This window comes from Monopterus albus, unplaced genomic scaffold, assembly GCF_001952655.1.
Source record: "Monopterus albus unplaced genomic scaffold, M_albus_1.0 scaffold281.1, whole genome shotgun sequence".
Lineage (NCBI taxonomy): Eukaryota > Metazoa > Chordata > Actinopteri > Synbranchiformes > Synbranchidae > Monopterus > Monopterus albus.
In genome coordinates, this window is record NW_018128161.1 from 361,246 (window position 1) to 375,822 (window position 14,577).

At 43.5% G+C, this 14,577-nt stretch overlaps 1 protein-coding gene across 1 annotated transcript in view; it reads left to right on the forward strand.

Annotated features, from left to right (window-relative positions):
* Positions 1-14,577, forward strand: part of fer (fer (fps/fes related) tyrosine kinase) — a 47,828-nt gene that overhangs the window by 14,648 nt on the left and 18,603 nt on the right. Inside the window, exons 16-19 of the mRNA XM_020622475.1 lie at positions 775-869; positions 954-1,077; positions 2,012-2,097; positions 3,280-3,348. Of these exons, the coding sequence (XP_020478131.1) occupies positions 775-869; positions 954-1,077; positions 2,012-2,097; positions 3,280-3,348 (374 nt within the window). The remainder of the gene's footprint in view (positions 1-774; positions 870-953; positions 1,078-2,011; positions 2,098-3,279; positions 3,349-14,577) is intronic.

Sequence of the window (14,577 nt, forward strand, 5' to 3'; positions counted from 1 at the left end):
GGCTGTGCAGTTGTATGCTTCTGCCAACTGGTTAAATTCACAGGAAGGGATCAATAATGACGCCACTGACATTAACCTTTGACCACCAAAATACAGTCAGGTCATCTTTGAGTCCAAGAGGAAGTTTTTGCCAAATTTGAAGAAATTCCCTCAAGGTGTTCCTAGCATATTGCGTTCACAAGAATGGGGAGGATGGATGGACAACTCGAAAGTCCTGACTGTCCTGTTCAGCTCCAGGTTGTTGTGACCACACCACAGGACCAGCTGTTCAACCTCCCGTCACTGTGAGACTGATGACCGCTGTGTCATCTGTGAACTTCAGGGGTTTAACACGGGGGTCCTCTGAGGTGCGGTTGTTGGTGTAGAGGGAAAACGGCAGCAGGGAGAGCACACATTCCTGGGTTGCGCCTGTGCTGATAGTCCGGGTGCTGGATGTGGTTTTCCCCAGCCGCACCTGCTGCTTCCTGTGTATTATGAAACGGGTGATTGAACAGTGTTCGGTAATTTTCACCTGTTTCACTGAAACAGTACCGTGTGTCTAAGACAGTTTTCAATAAGTCAAAAATAATGAAATCCTCATTCAATGATTACAAAATGTGCATTTTATTCTAAAATAAACCTGATACTCGATCACAACCAAGTCACATAGGGAAATGTAATTCTGCTTTTTGATTGGCTGTCTGGGGGAAAAAAGAGAATTTTAATGCGAAGAGAGGTGGTTAAAAAAATGTGATTGGCTGGTCTCTCATGCTGCCTGCCTGTGATTGGCTGCAGGATCCTGAAGCAGTACGACCACCCAAACATTGTGAAGCTAATCGGTGTCTGTACGCAGCGACAGCCGATCTACATTGTCATGGAGCTGGTTTCTGGTGGGTGGAGCTTCACATATTTTGTGTGCTTACTGGTCAGTTTCCAGCCACTGTGTTTGGGTGACTCTTCACTGTGTCTGTTAGGTGGAGACTTCCTGTCCTTTCTGAGGAAGAAGAAGGATGAGTTAAAGATGAAGCAGCTCGTTCGCTTTGCAGCGGATGCTGCTGCTGGCATGGCATACTTGGAGAATAAAAACTGTATCCACAGGTAAGTTGCCTAATACCTGTTTGAGCCATCATCCTCCATCCACAGGTAAATAGTTTGTATTGAAACACCATCAGAAGCAAAACCTCTGAGCGTCTTCTAAAAATTATTATACAAAGTTCAGTGCACTGAGTCACGGGTTAGAGTTGAGCTTTACATTGGCCAAGGTCAGTGACAGCCTGAGAAGACGAGCTCCGAGGAAATGAGGCTTCAGGATGAACTTGTCTGTCTCAGCACCAAAATCCTGCATGGGTCTAATTTTGAAAACTTACACCTGCAAAGCTCAGTATCGGACCTGACCCGTTACTTGGAGGTATTTCTAAATGAATCCTGGACCTGATTCGTTAACATAACACCCGTGACCTGTACTCATCATTAGAATAGACTTAAAGCTATACAGTCACTTAGTTTAAAGTGCTTGGGAGTTGTGTTCTTGGAAAAGTATCTGTCGATGGACGTGGCACTTGGGCTCTGCAGCTGTTCCCTTAGTGAGGATGTGCCCAGCTTCTGGCTATCAAATGCTAACACTTTTTGGCACTATTTACAAGCATCAAAGCCGCTGATACGGTTGTTCTCACTGTCGGAGGCATCCTATTAGCTGGATGTGAGTTGAGGGGACAAAGGTTGTTCCATAGGCCTTCACAATAAGTGTACTGGTTATTTAAGCTTGTTAAAATGATCTATTGGATGTTTAAATGAAGCTGCACCCTTATTTATTTATTTTTAATTGTTTGTTTTACTTGCTACCCACACACATTCAGTCTGGTTTTACCCGTGAACCTGCTACACATTTTTTGCGGGTACCTGACCTGGTGCAGGATTCTGCTCTGCACCTGGCTGTGCTAACCTGGCTGTCTCTTTGGACCTGGCTCTGTGCTAACCTGGCTGGCTGTCTGTCTGTCTCTACCTGTCTATGTTTAACCTGTCTGTCTGTCAGGGACCTGGCAGCGAGGAACTGTCTGGTTGGCGAGGGCAATGTGTTGAAGATCAGTGACTTCGGGATGAGTCGTCAGGAGGATGATGGTGTTTATTCTTCATCTGGACTCAAACAGATTCCTATCAAATGGACTGCACCAGAGGCCCTGAACTACGGTAACACCTGACCAGAGGTCACGCTAGACTTTCTCATTGTCCATCCTTTTGATAGACGGTCATTAGAAATTGGTCATAATTTATTACCTGACAATTAAATTTTTTAAAATAATGAGACATATTTAATAGCATTTAATTTTCGTTTTTTAAATAATTCATATATTGAACAAGCTCATGTGCAGCCACTTCTGTTGTCAACACCACATGAAGAAGGTGACAGCGAAGGCCGATTAAAAACGCTGCAGCTATTGTGTGTTAACAAGCACATATAAACGTTGCGATGTTATTCAACTGAGCTACTGTCCCCTAGCCTGCTGCAGAGGCAATTGCCGCTAGGTTTTTCACAGCTCTTAAAATTTTGATCTGAAAGCTGAACCCGTGCAGTGTGGCCACACTCGAGACTGGACTGCCCAGCTCCATTTTAGCCAAAGTGTTGAACCCAGGGGACATTTCTCTAGGGAAGTGGTTAGATGTTGCTCTGACTGGAATTTCCTGGTCCTGAAGCACTCACGTCACTAGGCAGGGCTCCAGACTGCCAGTGGTCAGTTGCATTTTGCGACAAAATTTATGTAAGGTCGACTGACTTTTTTTTCCTTCCTCAAAGGTTGCACCGAGTGCACTCGCTCACCTCATGAAGCAGACTTCCAATCTATCAAATGTGTCGATCCACTCTGACTTCAAGACATGCGTGTCATCTCTGGGCCCATTTTTTACCTTTTTTTTTTTTTTTTCCTCCCTTTTGGCGCATTTGAACTGTAATCGCCACAGGCAGCTGTGTAAATCAGGTAGATCACCTGTTGACCTGTCTGTGTGTTGGAAACTTTCTACTTGAATCTCTTCTGGTGGATCAGGCTCCTGGTATCACTGTGAACTTTCTGCTTTTACTTTCCCCCATCCTTTATCATAAGATGAGGAAATCTAAAGACTTCTGGCACCGACAGCGATGGTGGCCGTGGTTACTCACGCTCTCTTGTTTGTTGTTTTTCTTTGTTTTCTTGGTTTTGTGCAACTCATCCCGGATTACTTTTACCAGAGAAGAACTGTTAAATATCGGACAACTCACACCAAACTACCTTCCTCCGATTTTTGTGAAGAGTCGTCAGGAGGATGATGGTGTTTATTCTTCATCTGGACTCAAACAGATTCCTATCAAATGGACTGCACCAGAGGCCCTGAACTACGGTAACACCTGACCAGAGGTCACGCTAGACTTTCTCATTGTCCATCCTTTTGATAGACGGTCATTAGAAATTGGTCATAATTTATTACCTGACAATTAAATTTTTTAAAATAATGAGACATATTTAATAGCATTTAATTTTCGTTTTTTAAATAATTCATATATTGAACAAGCTCATGTGCAGCCACTTCTGTTGTCAACACCACATGAAGAAGGTGACAGCGAAGGCCGATTAAAAACGCTGCAGCTATTGTGTGTTAACAAGCACATATAAACGTTGCGATGTTATTCAACTGAGCTACTGTCCCCTAGCCTGCTGCAGAGGCAATTGCCGCTAGGTTTTTCACAGCTCTTAAAATTTTGATCTGAAAGCTGAACCCGTGCAGTGTGGCCACACTCGAGACTGGACTGCCCAGCTCCATTTTAGCCAAAGTGTTGAACCCAGGGGACATTTCTCTAGGGAAGTGGTTAGATGTTGCTCTGACTGGAATTTCCTGGTCCTGAAGCACTCACGTCACTAGGCAGGGCTCCAGACTGCCAGTGGTCAGTTGCATTTTGCGACAAAATTTATGTAAGGTCGACTGACTTTTTTTTCCTTCCTCAAAGGTTGCACCGAGTGCACTCGCTCACCTCATGAAGCAGACTTCCAATCTATCAAATGTGTCGATCCACTCTGACTTCAAGACATGCGTGTCATCTCTGGGCCCATTTTTTACCTTTTTTTTTTTTTTTTTTCTTTTCTTTTGATGCATTTGAACTGTAATCGCCACAGGCAGCTGTGTAAATCAGGTAGATCACCTGTTGACCTGTCTGTGTGTTGGAAACTTTCTACTTGAATCTCTTCTGGTGGATCAGGCTCCTGGTATCACTGTGAACTTTCTGCTTTTACTTTCCCCCATCCTTTATCATAAGATGAGGAAATCTAAAGACTTCTGGCACCGACAGCGATGGTGGCCGTGGTTACTCACGCTCTTGTTTGTTGTTTTTCTTTGTTTTCTTGGTTTTGTGCAACTCATCCCGGATTACTTTTACCAGAGAAGAACTGTTAAATATCGGACAACTCACACCAAACTACCTTCCTCCGATTTTTGTGAACGAAGAATGTTGTATGGACATTCTGATCAGAAGTGCAGCAGCGATATACGGGACCTGGAAAAAATGTTGGTGACGTGCAAAATGGGCTGGCGCCTTGGTGCAGTTACGACAGAGTGGAACACGGACCTCACTCTCATCTATTCACCTGGCTAATCTCCGCTCCCTGGTCAACAAAATGGATGAAATTCTTCTCGTCAACAGGACTAACTCTGACTTTGCACGCTCTGCTGCTTTGTGCTTCATGGAGACCTGGCTCAGCCACTCGACAGCGTGATTCGAATACTGGGCTTCCAGGCGTTCAGAGCGGATCGTGTAAAGGAGCTGTCCGGGAAAACGAGAGGAAGTGGAATCTGCTTCTACATAAATGAAGGTTGGTGCACAGATGTCACAGTGCTACAGAGGACATGTACCGCAGACCTAGAGTCTCTTATCAATTGCAAACCCTTTTACTCTCCCCGCGAATTTAACAGTTTCATGCTAATGGGAGTGTACATAACACCGCAGGCTAACGGCTCCTAGCAGAACTGATAACTAGCCTGGAGCTAGAACATCTCAACTCTCCACTCATTGTTCTAGGGGACTTTAATAGAGCAAATCTCACCCATGAACTGCCAAAATACAGACAGCACATCACCTGTCCCACCAGGGACAAAGTCACACTGGACCATTGCTACATAACAATAAAAGACACCCATCACTCTGTCCCCCGTGCAGCCCTCGGACTTTCAGATCACTGCATGGTCCATCTTACTCCAACCTACAGGCAGAAACTTAAAGCTGTGAAGCCTGTAGTCAAAACAGTGAAGAGCTGGACTGAGGAGGCTAAGTCAGAGCTACAGGCCTGCTTTGACTGCACAGACTGGAGTGTATTTGAGACTGCAGCTACAAACCTGGATGAACTCACTGACACTGTGACATCTTATGTGAGGATGTGTGTGTGCCCAAAAAGTCCTTCTGCGACGACGATGCCGCCGCCGCAGCGCCGTCGAGGAGGCTTACAGACGTGGGGACAGGACGCCGTACAGCCAGGCCAGGAACACAAGGGAGATCAGAGCTGCAAAGAGGAGCTATTCTGAAAAGCTGGAAGCCCAGGTGTCAGCCAGTGACCCCTCGTCTGTGTGGGGTGTTGTGGACAAATATCTTTTAAAGCTCAGTGTGTGTGAAATAAATACGTAACATCAGTTCTGAAAGTTATTACATATTTATTCCCGCAGGAAGGAGGGTTCTCTGAACGGAGTGTCTAATACAGTCTGTTACAGGGAAGCTCAATGGACAGAGTGTGTGAGTCCTTCTTATACTCAGCCTACAACAAAGACGTGATATCACTGGGAGTGCAGTGTCTTGCTCAAGGGCAATTGACACGTGCACTGGAGAGGTTAAGAATCGAACCGCCAGGAGGCAACCCACTCTACCTCTTAAGCCAGAGCCACCCTACAAATATGGTTGACAAATCAAAGGCTGACAAAGTTTTCCTGCTTGAGTGCTCATCATAAACCAGGCATGTCCAAAGTCCGGCCCGGGGGCCAATTGCGGCCCGTGTTCAAATTTTCACCGGCCCGCAGCTTCTGTCATAAAATCAATAATATGTGGCCCACCAGCACTGTTGACCACAGTATAAAATACACGCGTACAAAAAAAGCTATTTTACATTTCACCAGAAGATGGCAGTAGACCCGTGGCCGCACTCTCGCCGCCGTGCCCCTTGTGTGATCCTTTCAGCCCGGCCCATTTCTGACATGGTGAATGTAACTGACAAAAGGAAAGTTGACAGCGAGGGCCGCCGCTTCCAGGACAAGTGGAAATTGCAGTATTTTTTCACTGAAATACGAAACAACTGTGTCTGCCTAATTTGCCAAGAGACTGTGGCTGTTTTCAAGGAATTCAATATCAAGAGGCACTACCAGACGAAACATGCTAACTATGACAAGCTAACTGGGAACGAACGTGGCGAAAAATTGAAGCAACTGGAAGCTGTTTTAATAGCACAGCAGCGCTTTTTCACAAGAGCCCGTGAGTCAAATGAAAATGCCACAAAGGCGAGCTACGAGGTGGCAACGCTGATTGCCAAGCACTGCAAACCTTTCACTGAGGGTGAATTTATTAAAGACTGCGTGATGAAAATGGTTGAGAAAATTTGTCCTGAGAAGAAGCAAGAGTTTGCCAATGTTTGCCTGGCTCGTAACACTGTGGTACATGGAGTCTGCAACAGACCTGAGACTGGGACGGAGATTTGTCTTCCAACAAGACAATGATCCAAAACATAAAGCCAAATCTACAATGGAATGGTTCACAAATAAACATATCCAGGTGTTAGAATGGCCAAGTCAAAGTCCAGACCTGAATCCAATCGAGAATCTGTGGAAAGAACTGAAAACTGCTGTTCACAAACGCTCTCTATCCAACCTCACTGAGCTCGAGCTGTTTTGCAAGGAGGAATGGGCAAAAATTTCCGTCTCTCGATGTGCAAAACTGATAGAGACATACCCCAAGTGACTTACAGCTGTAATCGCAGCAAAAGGTGGCGCTACAAAGTATTAACTTAAGGGGGCTGAATAATTTTGCACGCCCAATTTTTCAGTTTTTTATTTGTTAAAAAAGTTTGACATATCCAATAAATTTCGTTCCACTTCATGATTGTGTCCCACTTGTTGTTGATTCTTCACAAAAAATTACAGTTTTATATCTTTATGTTTGAAGCCTGAAATGTGGCAAAAGGGCGCAAAGTTCAAGGGGGCCGAATACTTTCGCAAGGCACTGTAGGTAATATTAAATATTAAAATACTAGTTGCCTCAATTTGAGGAGGTGCTTTGACCGACTTTGAAGTAATGCACACTTTGCTTAAAAAAGAAAAAAAAAACATTCAGATGCAAAATCTGCCACTTTTCATTGTCAAGACACAGCAATAGTAATTAGGTGGGCAGAGTTTTGTTTCAGCTATGTTTCCTTTATGCCCCTTTTCTTTCTATTCTTTCCCTTGTTTTTACCATGGTATACTCTTGTTTGACTTTCCTCTCCCCATGCCAACACACACACATAGCAGACCTAGCACATACACATTGGACTCGTGGCTTTACATGAGAAAATGTCTCCCCCCCCATCTCCATTTCTGACCCTGTGCCCCAAACAAATCCTGAATTAATTAAAAAGGGAAATCCCAGTGGTCTTCAGGAGAGACACACGCATCTCTTTCTCCCACACACATACACACACACATAGATTGTCTCACCCTCATGCGGTGGTAAGGGATTAGCGGAGCTTCAGTGATGGGGGTGTTTCCAGGTTGACAGAGAATGACGGAGCTGGAGCAGCCTTGGTTCAAACATTACCAAGCACTTTGATTTTTGTTTTTTGGATTTTGGCTATCTAGACATCTAGTGTTCACGCATTTTTGAAATAACTACATTTAAATGGTTAAAGTTGGGGTCCAGTTGCATCAAAATGTCTAATTTTTACACTGAAGTCGATTAATTTCACAATCAATGGACTTACCTGTGGGTGAAACATAAAGGTTGGACCATAGTTTCTAAGTGATCATCACATTTCACTCAGTTTTAATTGGGAACTGCTAAAATGCCAAATGTATAACAGAAGCAACAACAAACTTCTGTGTTAACTCTTTTGCACTTTTCTGATTGATCAGGGAGAATAACTGCACTTCCATGGTGACATGCAAATGTGTCACCACTTGCCACTTTATTAATGGTTCATGATCAGCAGCTAAAGATGATGTTAGTTTAGCCAACAAACAGTTGTCTTGTACAAAGGAAAGCCACGTTTCAACAAAAAGAACTTTCTCTGAAGAACAGGAACATTTGCAGGACTTTTGCTCTATATGCAGTTCCTCTGAACCGGGGTGTTAATTTAGTTCTAGGGTTTAGTTCTACCCCTGAAAAAAGTCCCTAGTCATGGGATAGTACTTGCTGAAGCTAAGACCAACTGCGGTAAGGCACCACTGATTGGCCAAATAACGCGCAGCACTTTAGAAGCGACATTCTTACAACTTCCCTGTGGACTATTGTGCTTTTACATCAGTGAGCAATTTATGTAATTTTTTTCACTGCTGCTGTGGAAATCCAAATTGAAGGAGAGCTCTTGGATTTCAGTTCCTGGGAATGAAAAGTACCAGGAACGTTTCCTGTGGAAAGACACCTTCAGGCCCACTTTGGGCTGGTGTGTAAGTTGTCTGTTGAACTTTGGTAGTTTATGATGTGAAAAACAGACCAACCACAGAATTTTGTAAAAGGATAAGTGGACTGAACGACTACAGACCTGTCACCCTGACATCTGTAGTTATGAAGTCTTTTGAAAGACTAGTGTTGGCCCACCTGAAGGGCATCATAGACCCCCTGCAGTTCGCCTACCGGGCAAACAGGTCAGTGGATGATGCAGTGAACATGGCACTGCATTACATCCTGCTACACCTTGACTCCCCAGCGACCTATGCACAGCCCCTCTTTGTGGACTTCAGCTCAGCTGTCAACCCCATCATCCCGGACATCCTCCACTACAAACTGACCTAGCTCTGACCTGCCCCAGAAGCTGCTGATACAGTTCTACAGAGGAATCATCGAGTCTGTTCTCTGCACCTCCATCACTGTCTGGTTTGGCTCAGCAACCAAACAGGACAAGTACAGACTTCAGCGGGCAGTCAGGACTGCAGAAAAGGTCATTGGTGTGAGCCTGCCCTCCATGGAGGACCTGTACACCTCATGGGTCAAAAGGATGCCCTCCACGGAGGACCTGTACACCTCACAGGTCAAAAGGAGGGCGTAGAGGATCACTGCAGACCCCTCACACCCTGGACACAATCTGTTTGAACTCCTCCCCTCTGGATGGCATTACAGGTCACTGTGCACCAAGACAACCAGGCACAGGGACAGTTTCTTCCCGCAGGCCATCGCTCTGATGAACACTTGACCAACGACAGTATGATTGGACAATAACCCTCAGTGCAATACCTGTGTGTATATATACACTGTACAGATTATACAGACTCGTGCAGGTCTATAGTTTTAAGTACTCTGTTTTTATCCCTATTTATCTCATTTTAACGAACATTCCTTTGTTGTCTACATTTACTGTTTGTTTATACAGCTTATTCTGCATTGTTTGCACTGCTTGTTGCTGTTAATACTGCTTATTTTGTTATATTACACAGCCTTATGTTGGTTTACTGTTTTTGCCATTTAGAGCCGATGTACCAGAGTCAAATTCCTCGTGTGTCCAACACGCCTGGCCAATAAAGCCGATTCTGATTCTGAAATTATTAATATAATAAATCCATACATAAAAGCATTGCTGATTTCTTGCTGATGAACCAGCATGAAAACAATTTTTATCCATTACATTTCCACTGTCAGCCTGGTCAAAACCGTGCTGTCCTTCTGCTGACACGCTTGGGATGAATGCATCCTAGTTTGAAGTTAGTGGCTGAAACCCAGTATCAGGTCCTCCTTTAAGTATTAGGCGACTAGTAACTTGAGCTCAGATATGAGATGGGACCAGCAGGCGAGTGAAAGAGATGAACTTTGCATCAAGTCCAACACAGACATCACCCAAGAGCCAAAATACTTCTTCAAAGAAAAAATGGATTACAAATGACAAACCATGCATGCAGTTCATCAGTTTATACTTCAACAGAAATAAAATAGCCTAATCTTCATCATGTTGACTGCTAGGCTATAGAACACAAAAGTGGCTTAACATAAAACTTGATCCAGAAGTAATTTTTCCCTATATTGTTCCATTTCTCTCCCTCTCTCTGAATTTCATTATAAATACAGGCTATGCACATTGGATGGTCAGGTTATTTGAAATAATTTGTAAAAATTACATATTCAAATCGAGTCAAATTTTATTTGTATAGCGCCAAATCACAACAAAAGTAATTTCAGGACACTTTACAAAGTAAGGTCTAGACCTTACTGTCAGTACTCTGACAGCAGAAAACCCAACAAATTCCTCTTGAGCAAGCACTTGGCGACAGTGGGGAGGAAAAACTCCCTTTAACGGAAGAAACCTCCGACAGACCCCGGCTCTTGGTGGGCGGCCTTCTGCCTCGACCGGTTGGGGTTAGTGGATAGAGGAGAGACAAAAGAAGAAAAGCAACAAGACACAACAAACAATCAAACACTGGTCAGGTCGATGTGGCTGGTGACTGCTCATCAGAAACATAGAGCTCCAGAGCCAGGGCAACCTGTAGAAAGGTACAGGGAGAGAGAGAGGACACACTACGGGAGAGAGGAGACACAAAGTTAGTAATGTGTAATGGTAGCATATAAAAGCATAGGGAGAGAGGAGAGAAACTCAGAGCATCATGGGGCTCCCCAGCAGCCTAGGCCTATAGCAGCATAACTAAGGGAAGGCTCAGGGTCACCTGATTCAGCCCCAACTATAAGCTTTATCAAAAAGGAACGTCTTAAGTCTAATCTTAAAGGTAGAGAGGGTGTCCGCCTCCCGAACTGAGACTGGGAGTTGGTTCCATAGGAGAGAAGCTTGATAGCTAAAGGCTCTGCCTCCCATTCTATTTTTGTGGACTCTAGGAACCACAAGTAAACCTGAGAGCAAAGTGCTTTGTTGTGATGAAGCTCTATGAGGTCTTTAAGATACGATGGAGCCTTGTCATTAAGGGCTTTGTATGTTAGGAGAAGGATTTTAAATTCTATTCTGAATTTTACAGGGAGCCAGTGGAGAGAAACTAATATGAGAGAGATATGATCTCTCTTGCTAGTTCCTGTCAGTACTCTGGCTGCAGCATTTTGGATTAACGGGAGGCTTTTTAGGGAATTATTGGGACATCCTGATAGTAAAGAGTTACAGTAGTCCAGCCTGGAACTAACAAATGCATGGACCAGTTTTTCAGCATCACTTTGAGACAGGATGCTCCTAATTTTTGCAATATTGCGCAGGTGAAAGAAGGCAGATCTAGAGACTTGGCTTATATGTGATTTAAAGGACATATTCTGATCAAAGATGACTCCAAGGTTCCTCACAGTAGTACTGGAGGCAAGAGCTATGTCATCTAAAGTAACTATATGATTAGACAGCAGATTTCTAAGGTTTTCAGGCCCAAGCACAATAACTTCAGTTTTGTCAGAGTTTAGAAGTAAGAAGTTGCAGGTCATCCAGGCCTTTATGTCTTTAAGACATGCTTGAAGTTTGACCAGCTGACCTGATTCATTTGGCTTCATAGATAAATATAACTGAGTATCATCTGCATAGCAATGGAAATTTATGTTGTGCTTCCTGATAATATTGCCTAAAGGGAGCATGTATAAAGTGAAGAGAATTGGACCTAACACAGAGCCCTGTGGAACGCCGTGACTAACTTCAATTTGTGTGGAACATTCGTCATTAACATGAACAAATTGAAATCTTTCTGATAAATAAGATTTGAACCAACTTAGCGCAGTTCCTTTAATCCCAATAACATGTTCAAGTCTCTGCAGTAAGATGCTGTGATCAATGGTGTCAAAAGCAGCACTGAGATCTAAGAGGACAAGTATGGAGACAAGTCCTTTGTCCGAGGCTAGGAGAAGATCATTGGTGACTTTCACCAATGCGGTTTCTGTACTATGATGGACTCTAAATCCTGACTGAAAATCCTCAAACAAATCATTCTTGTGCAAGTGGTCACATAACTGCTTTGCAACAGCTTTTTCAAGGATTTTGGAAATAAATGGGAGATTGGATATTGGTATATAATTAGCTAGGACACCTCGGTCAAGAGTAAGCTTTTTGAGTAGAGGTTACTGCAACTTTAAAAGCCTGTGGAACATAACCTGTTAATAGAGAGAGGTTAATCAGATCTAGTATGGATGTGTTGATTAGGGGAAAGACGTCTTTGAGCAGCCTGGTCGGGATGGGGTCCAGGAGACATGTTGATGATTTAGATGAAGCAATTGTTGAGGTCAACTCAGAGAGATCTATAGGGGAGAAGTAGTCCAAGTATAAATGAGGTCTTACAGATGTTTCTAAAGCCATTGTAGTAGATGGCACATCTGCGAGAGCTGTGGGAGTGGTCCGACCAATTTTTTCTCTAATAGTTGTGATTTTATTTGTAAAGAAGCTCATGAAGTCATTGCTGCTGAGATCTAAGGGAATGTTAAGCTCAACAGCACTGTGGCTCTTTGTCAGCCTGGCTACAGTGCTGAAAAGAAACCTGGGGTTGTTCTTATTTTCCTCAATCAGTGATGAATAAAATGCGGTTCTGGCACTATGAAGGGCTTTCTTATATGTTATTAAACTATCTTTCCAGGCTATGAAAAACTCTTCTGACTTAGTGGAGCGCCACCTCCTTTCCATTTTTCGTGATGCCTGCTTTAGGGAGCGGAGCTGCAAGCTGTACCATGGGGCTAGCCTCCTCTGTTTCACTGCCTTCTTTTTCAGAGGGGCAATGGTATCAAGTGTATTACACAGGAAGGCTGCAGTACTATCAACAAGATTATCGACTTGTATGGGAGTAAAGTTAAGGTGCCCTCCTTCCACTGTGTAGGCAAACGGCACTGAAGTAGATAAAGACGGAATTATTTCCTTAAACTTGGTAACAGCATTGCCAGATAGACATCTGCTGTAGTGGAATTGTTTCCCACATAGAGTATAATCCATTAATGGAAAATCAAAAGTTATTAGAAAATGGTCAGACAGAAGAGGGTTAGGGGTAAAAACTATTAAGTGTTCAGTTTCGATGCCATATGTCAAAACAAGATCAAGAGTGTGATTAAAACAGTGAGTGGGTTTATTTACAATTTGAGAGAAGCCAACTGAGTCTAATAATGAACAGAATGCATTGTTGAGGCTGTCATTGTCGGCATCTACATGAATATTAAAGTCGCCTACAATGTTATTTTATCTGTACTAAGCACTAAATCAGACAGAAAGTCTGAGAATTCACTTAAAAACTCTGAATAAGGAGCAGGTGGACGGTATACAATAACAAACAGAACAGGCTTTTGAGTTTTCCAGTTTGGGTGTGAGAGACTCAGGGTGAGACTTTCAAATGAGTTATAACTATGTTTAGGTCTAGGGTTGATTAATAGGCTTGAGTCAAAGATCGCTGCCACGCCACCACCTCGGCCTGTGTTTCGAGGGATGTGACAGTTACTGTGACCAGGTGGAGTGGATTCATTTAGACTGACATATTCTTCCTGCTGTAACCATGTTTCAGTAAGACACAATAAGTCAATGTGATGTTCACTTATCAAATCATTCACTAACAGAGATTTAGATGAGAGAGATCTGATATTTAATAGTCCACATTTGATTGTCCTATTACTTTCTACTATAAGAGGAGTCATCTTAATTTTAATTAGGTTCTTATGAATAACTCCTCTGGAGTTGATTCTTGATTTATATAATTTAGGTGGGCGGGGGGCAGACACAGTCTCTATGGGGTACTGGGAGCGTAGGGTGGGTAGCAGCTGCAAGGACACAGCAGAGAGGCGTGTAAGACTGCGACCCTGCATCCTGGAATCAACTCTGGGTTGTCATAATTTAGGTTGTAAAACAAGCTCGTCCAGATTTCTAGATAAGAGAGCCGCACCACCCAAAGTGGGATGGATGCCATCTCTACTAATCAGACCAGGTTTTCCCCAAAATGGTTTCCAGTTGTCTATGAAGCCCACGTTATTTTCTGGGCACCACCTAGACAGCCAGCGGTTGAATGACGACATGCGGCTAAACATCTCATCACTGGTCACATTGGGTAGGGGTCCAGAAAAAACGACGGAGTCCGACATTGTTTTAGCGAAGTTACACACCGACTCAACATTAATTTTAGTGACCTCTGACTGGCGAAGTCGGGAGTCATTAGCGCCGACGTGAATAACAACCTTACTGTATTTACGCTTATCCTTAGTCAGCAGCTTCAAATAGGATTCAATGTCGCCCGCTCTGGCCCCAGGAAAACATTTGACTAGTGATGGGCAGATGAAGCTTCATGAGGCATTGAACCCTTTCAGCCAATTGGTTCACTCCAGCGCAAAGCTTCTTGAAGCTTCATTTGCTCTAGGAGGACATCTACTGGATGCAACAATATCAGTTGGCATGAATTTGAAGTGTGTGGCATTTTGCAGAAAGCCTGTGAATAAAACTGTATGCAAAACATGTATATTGTAGTGATGGCAGTATACTGTGT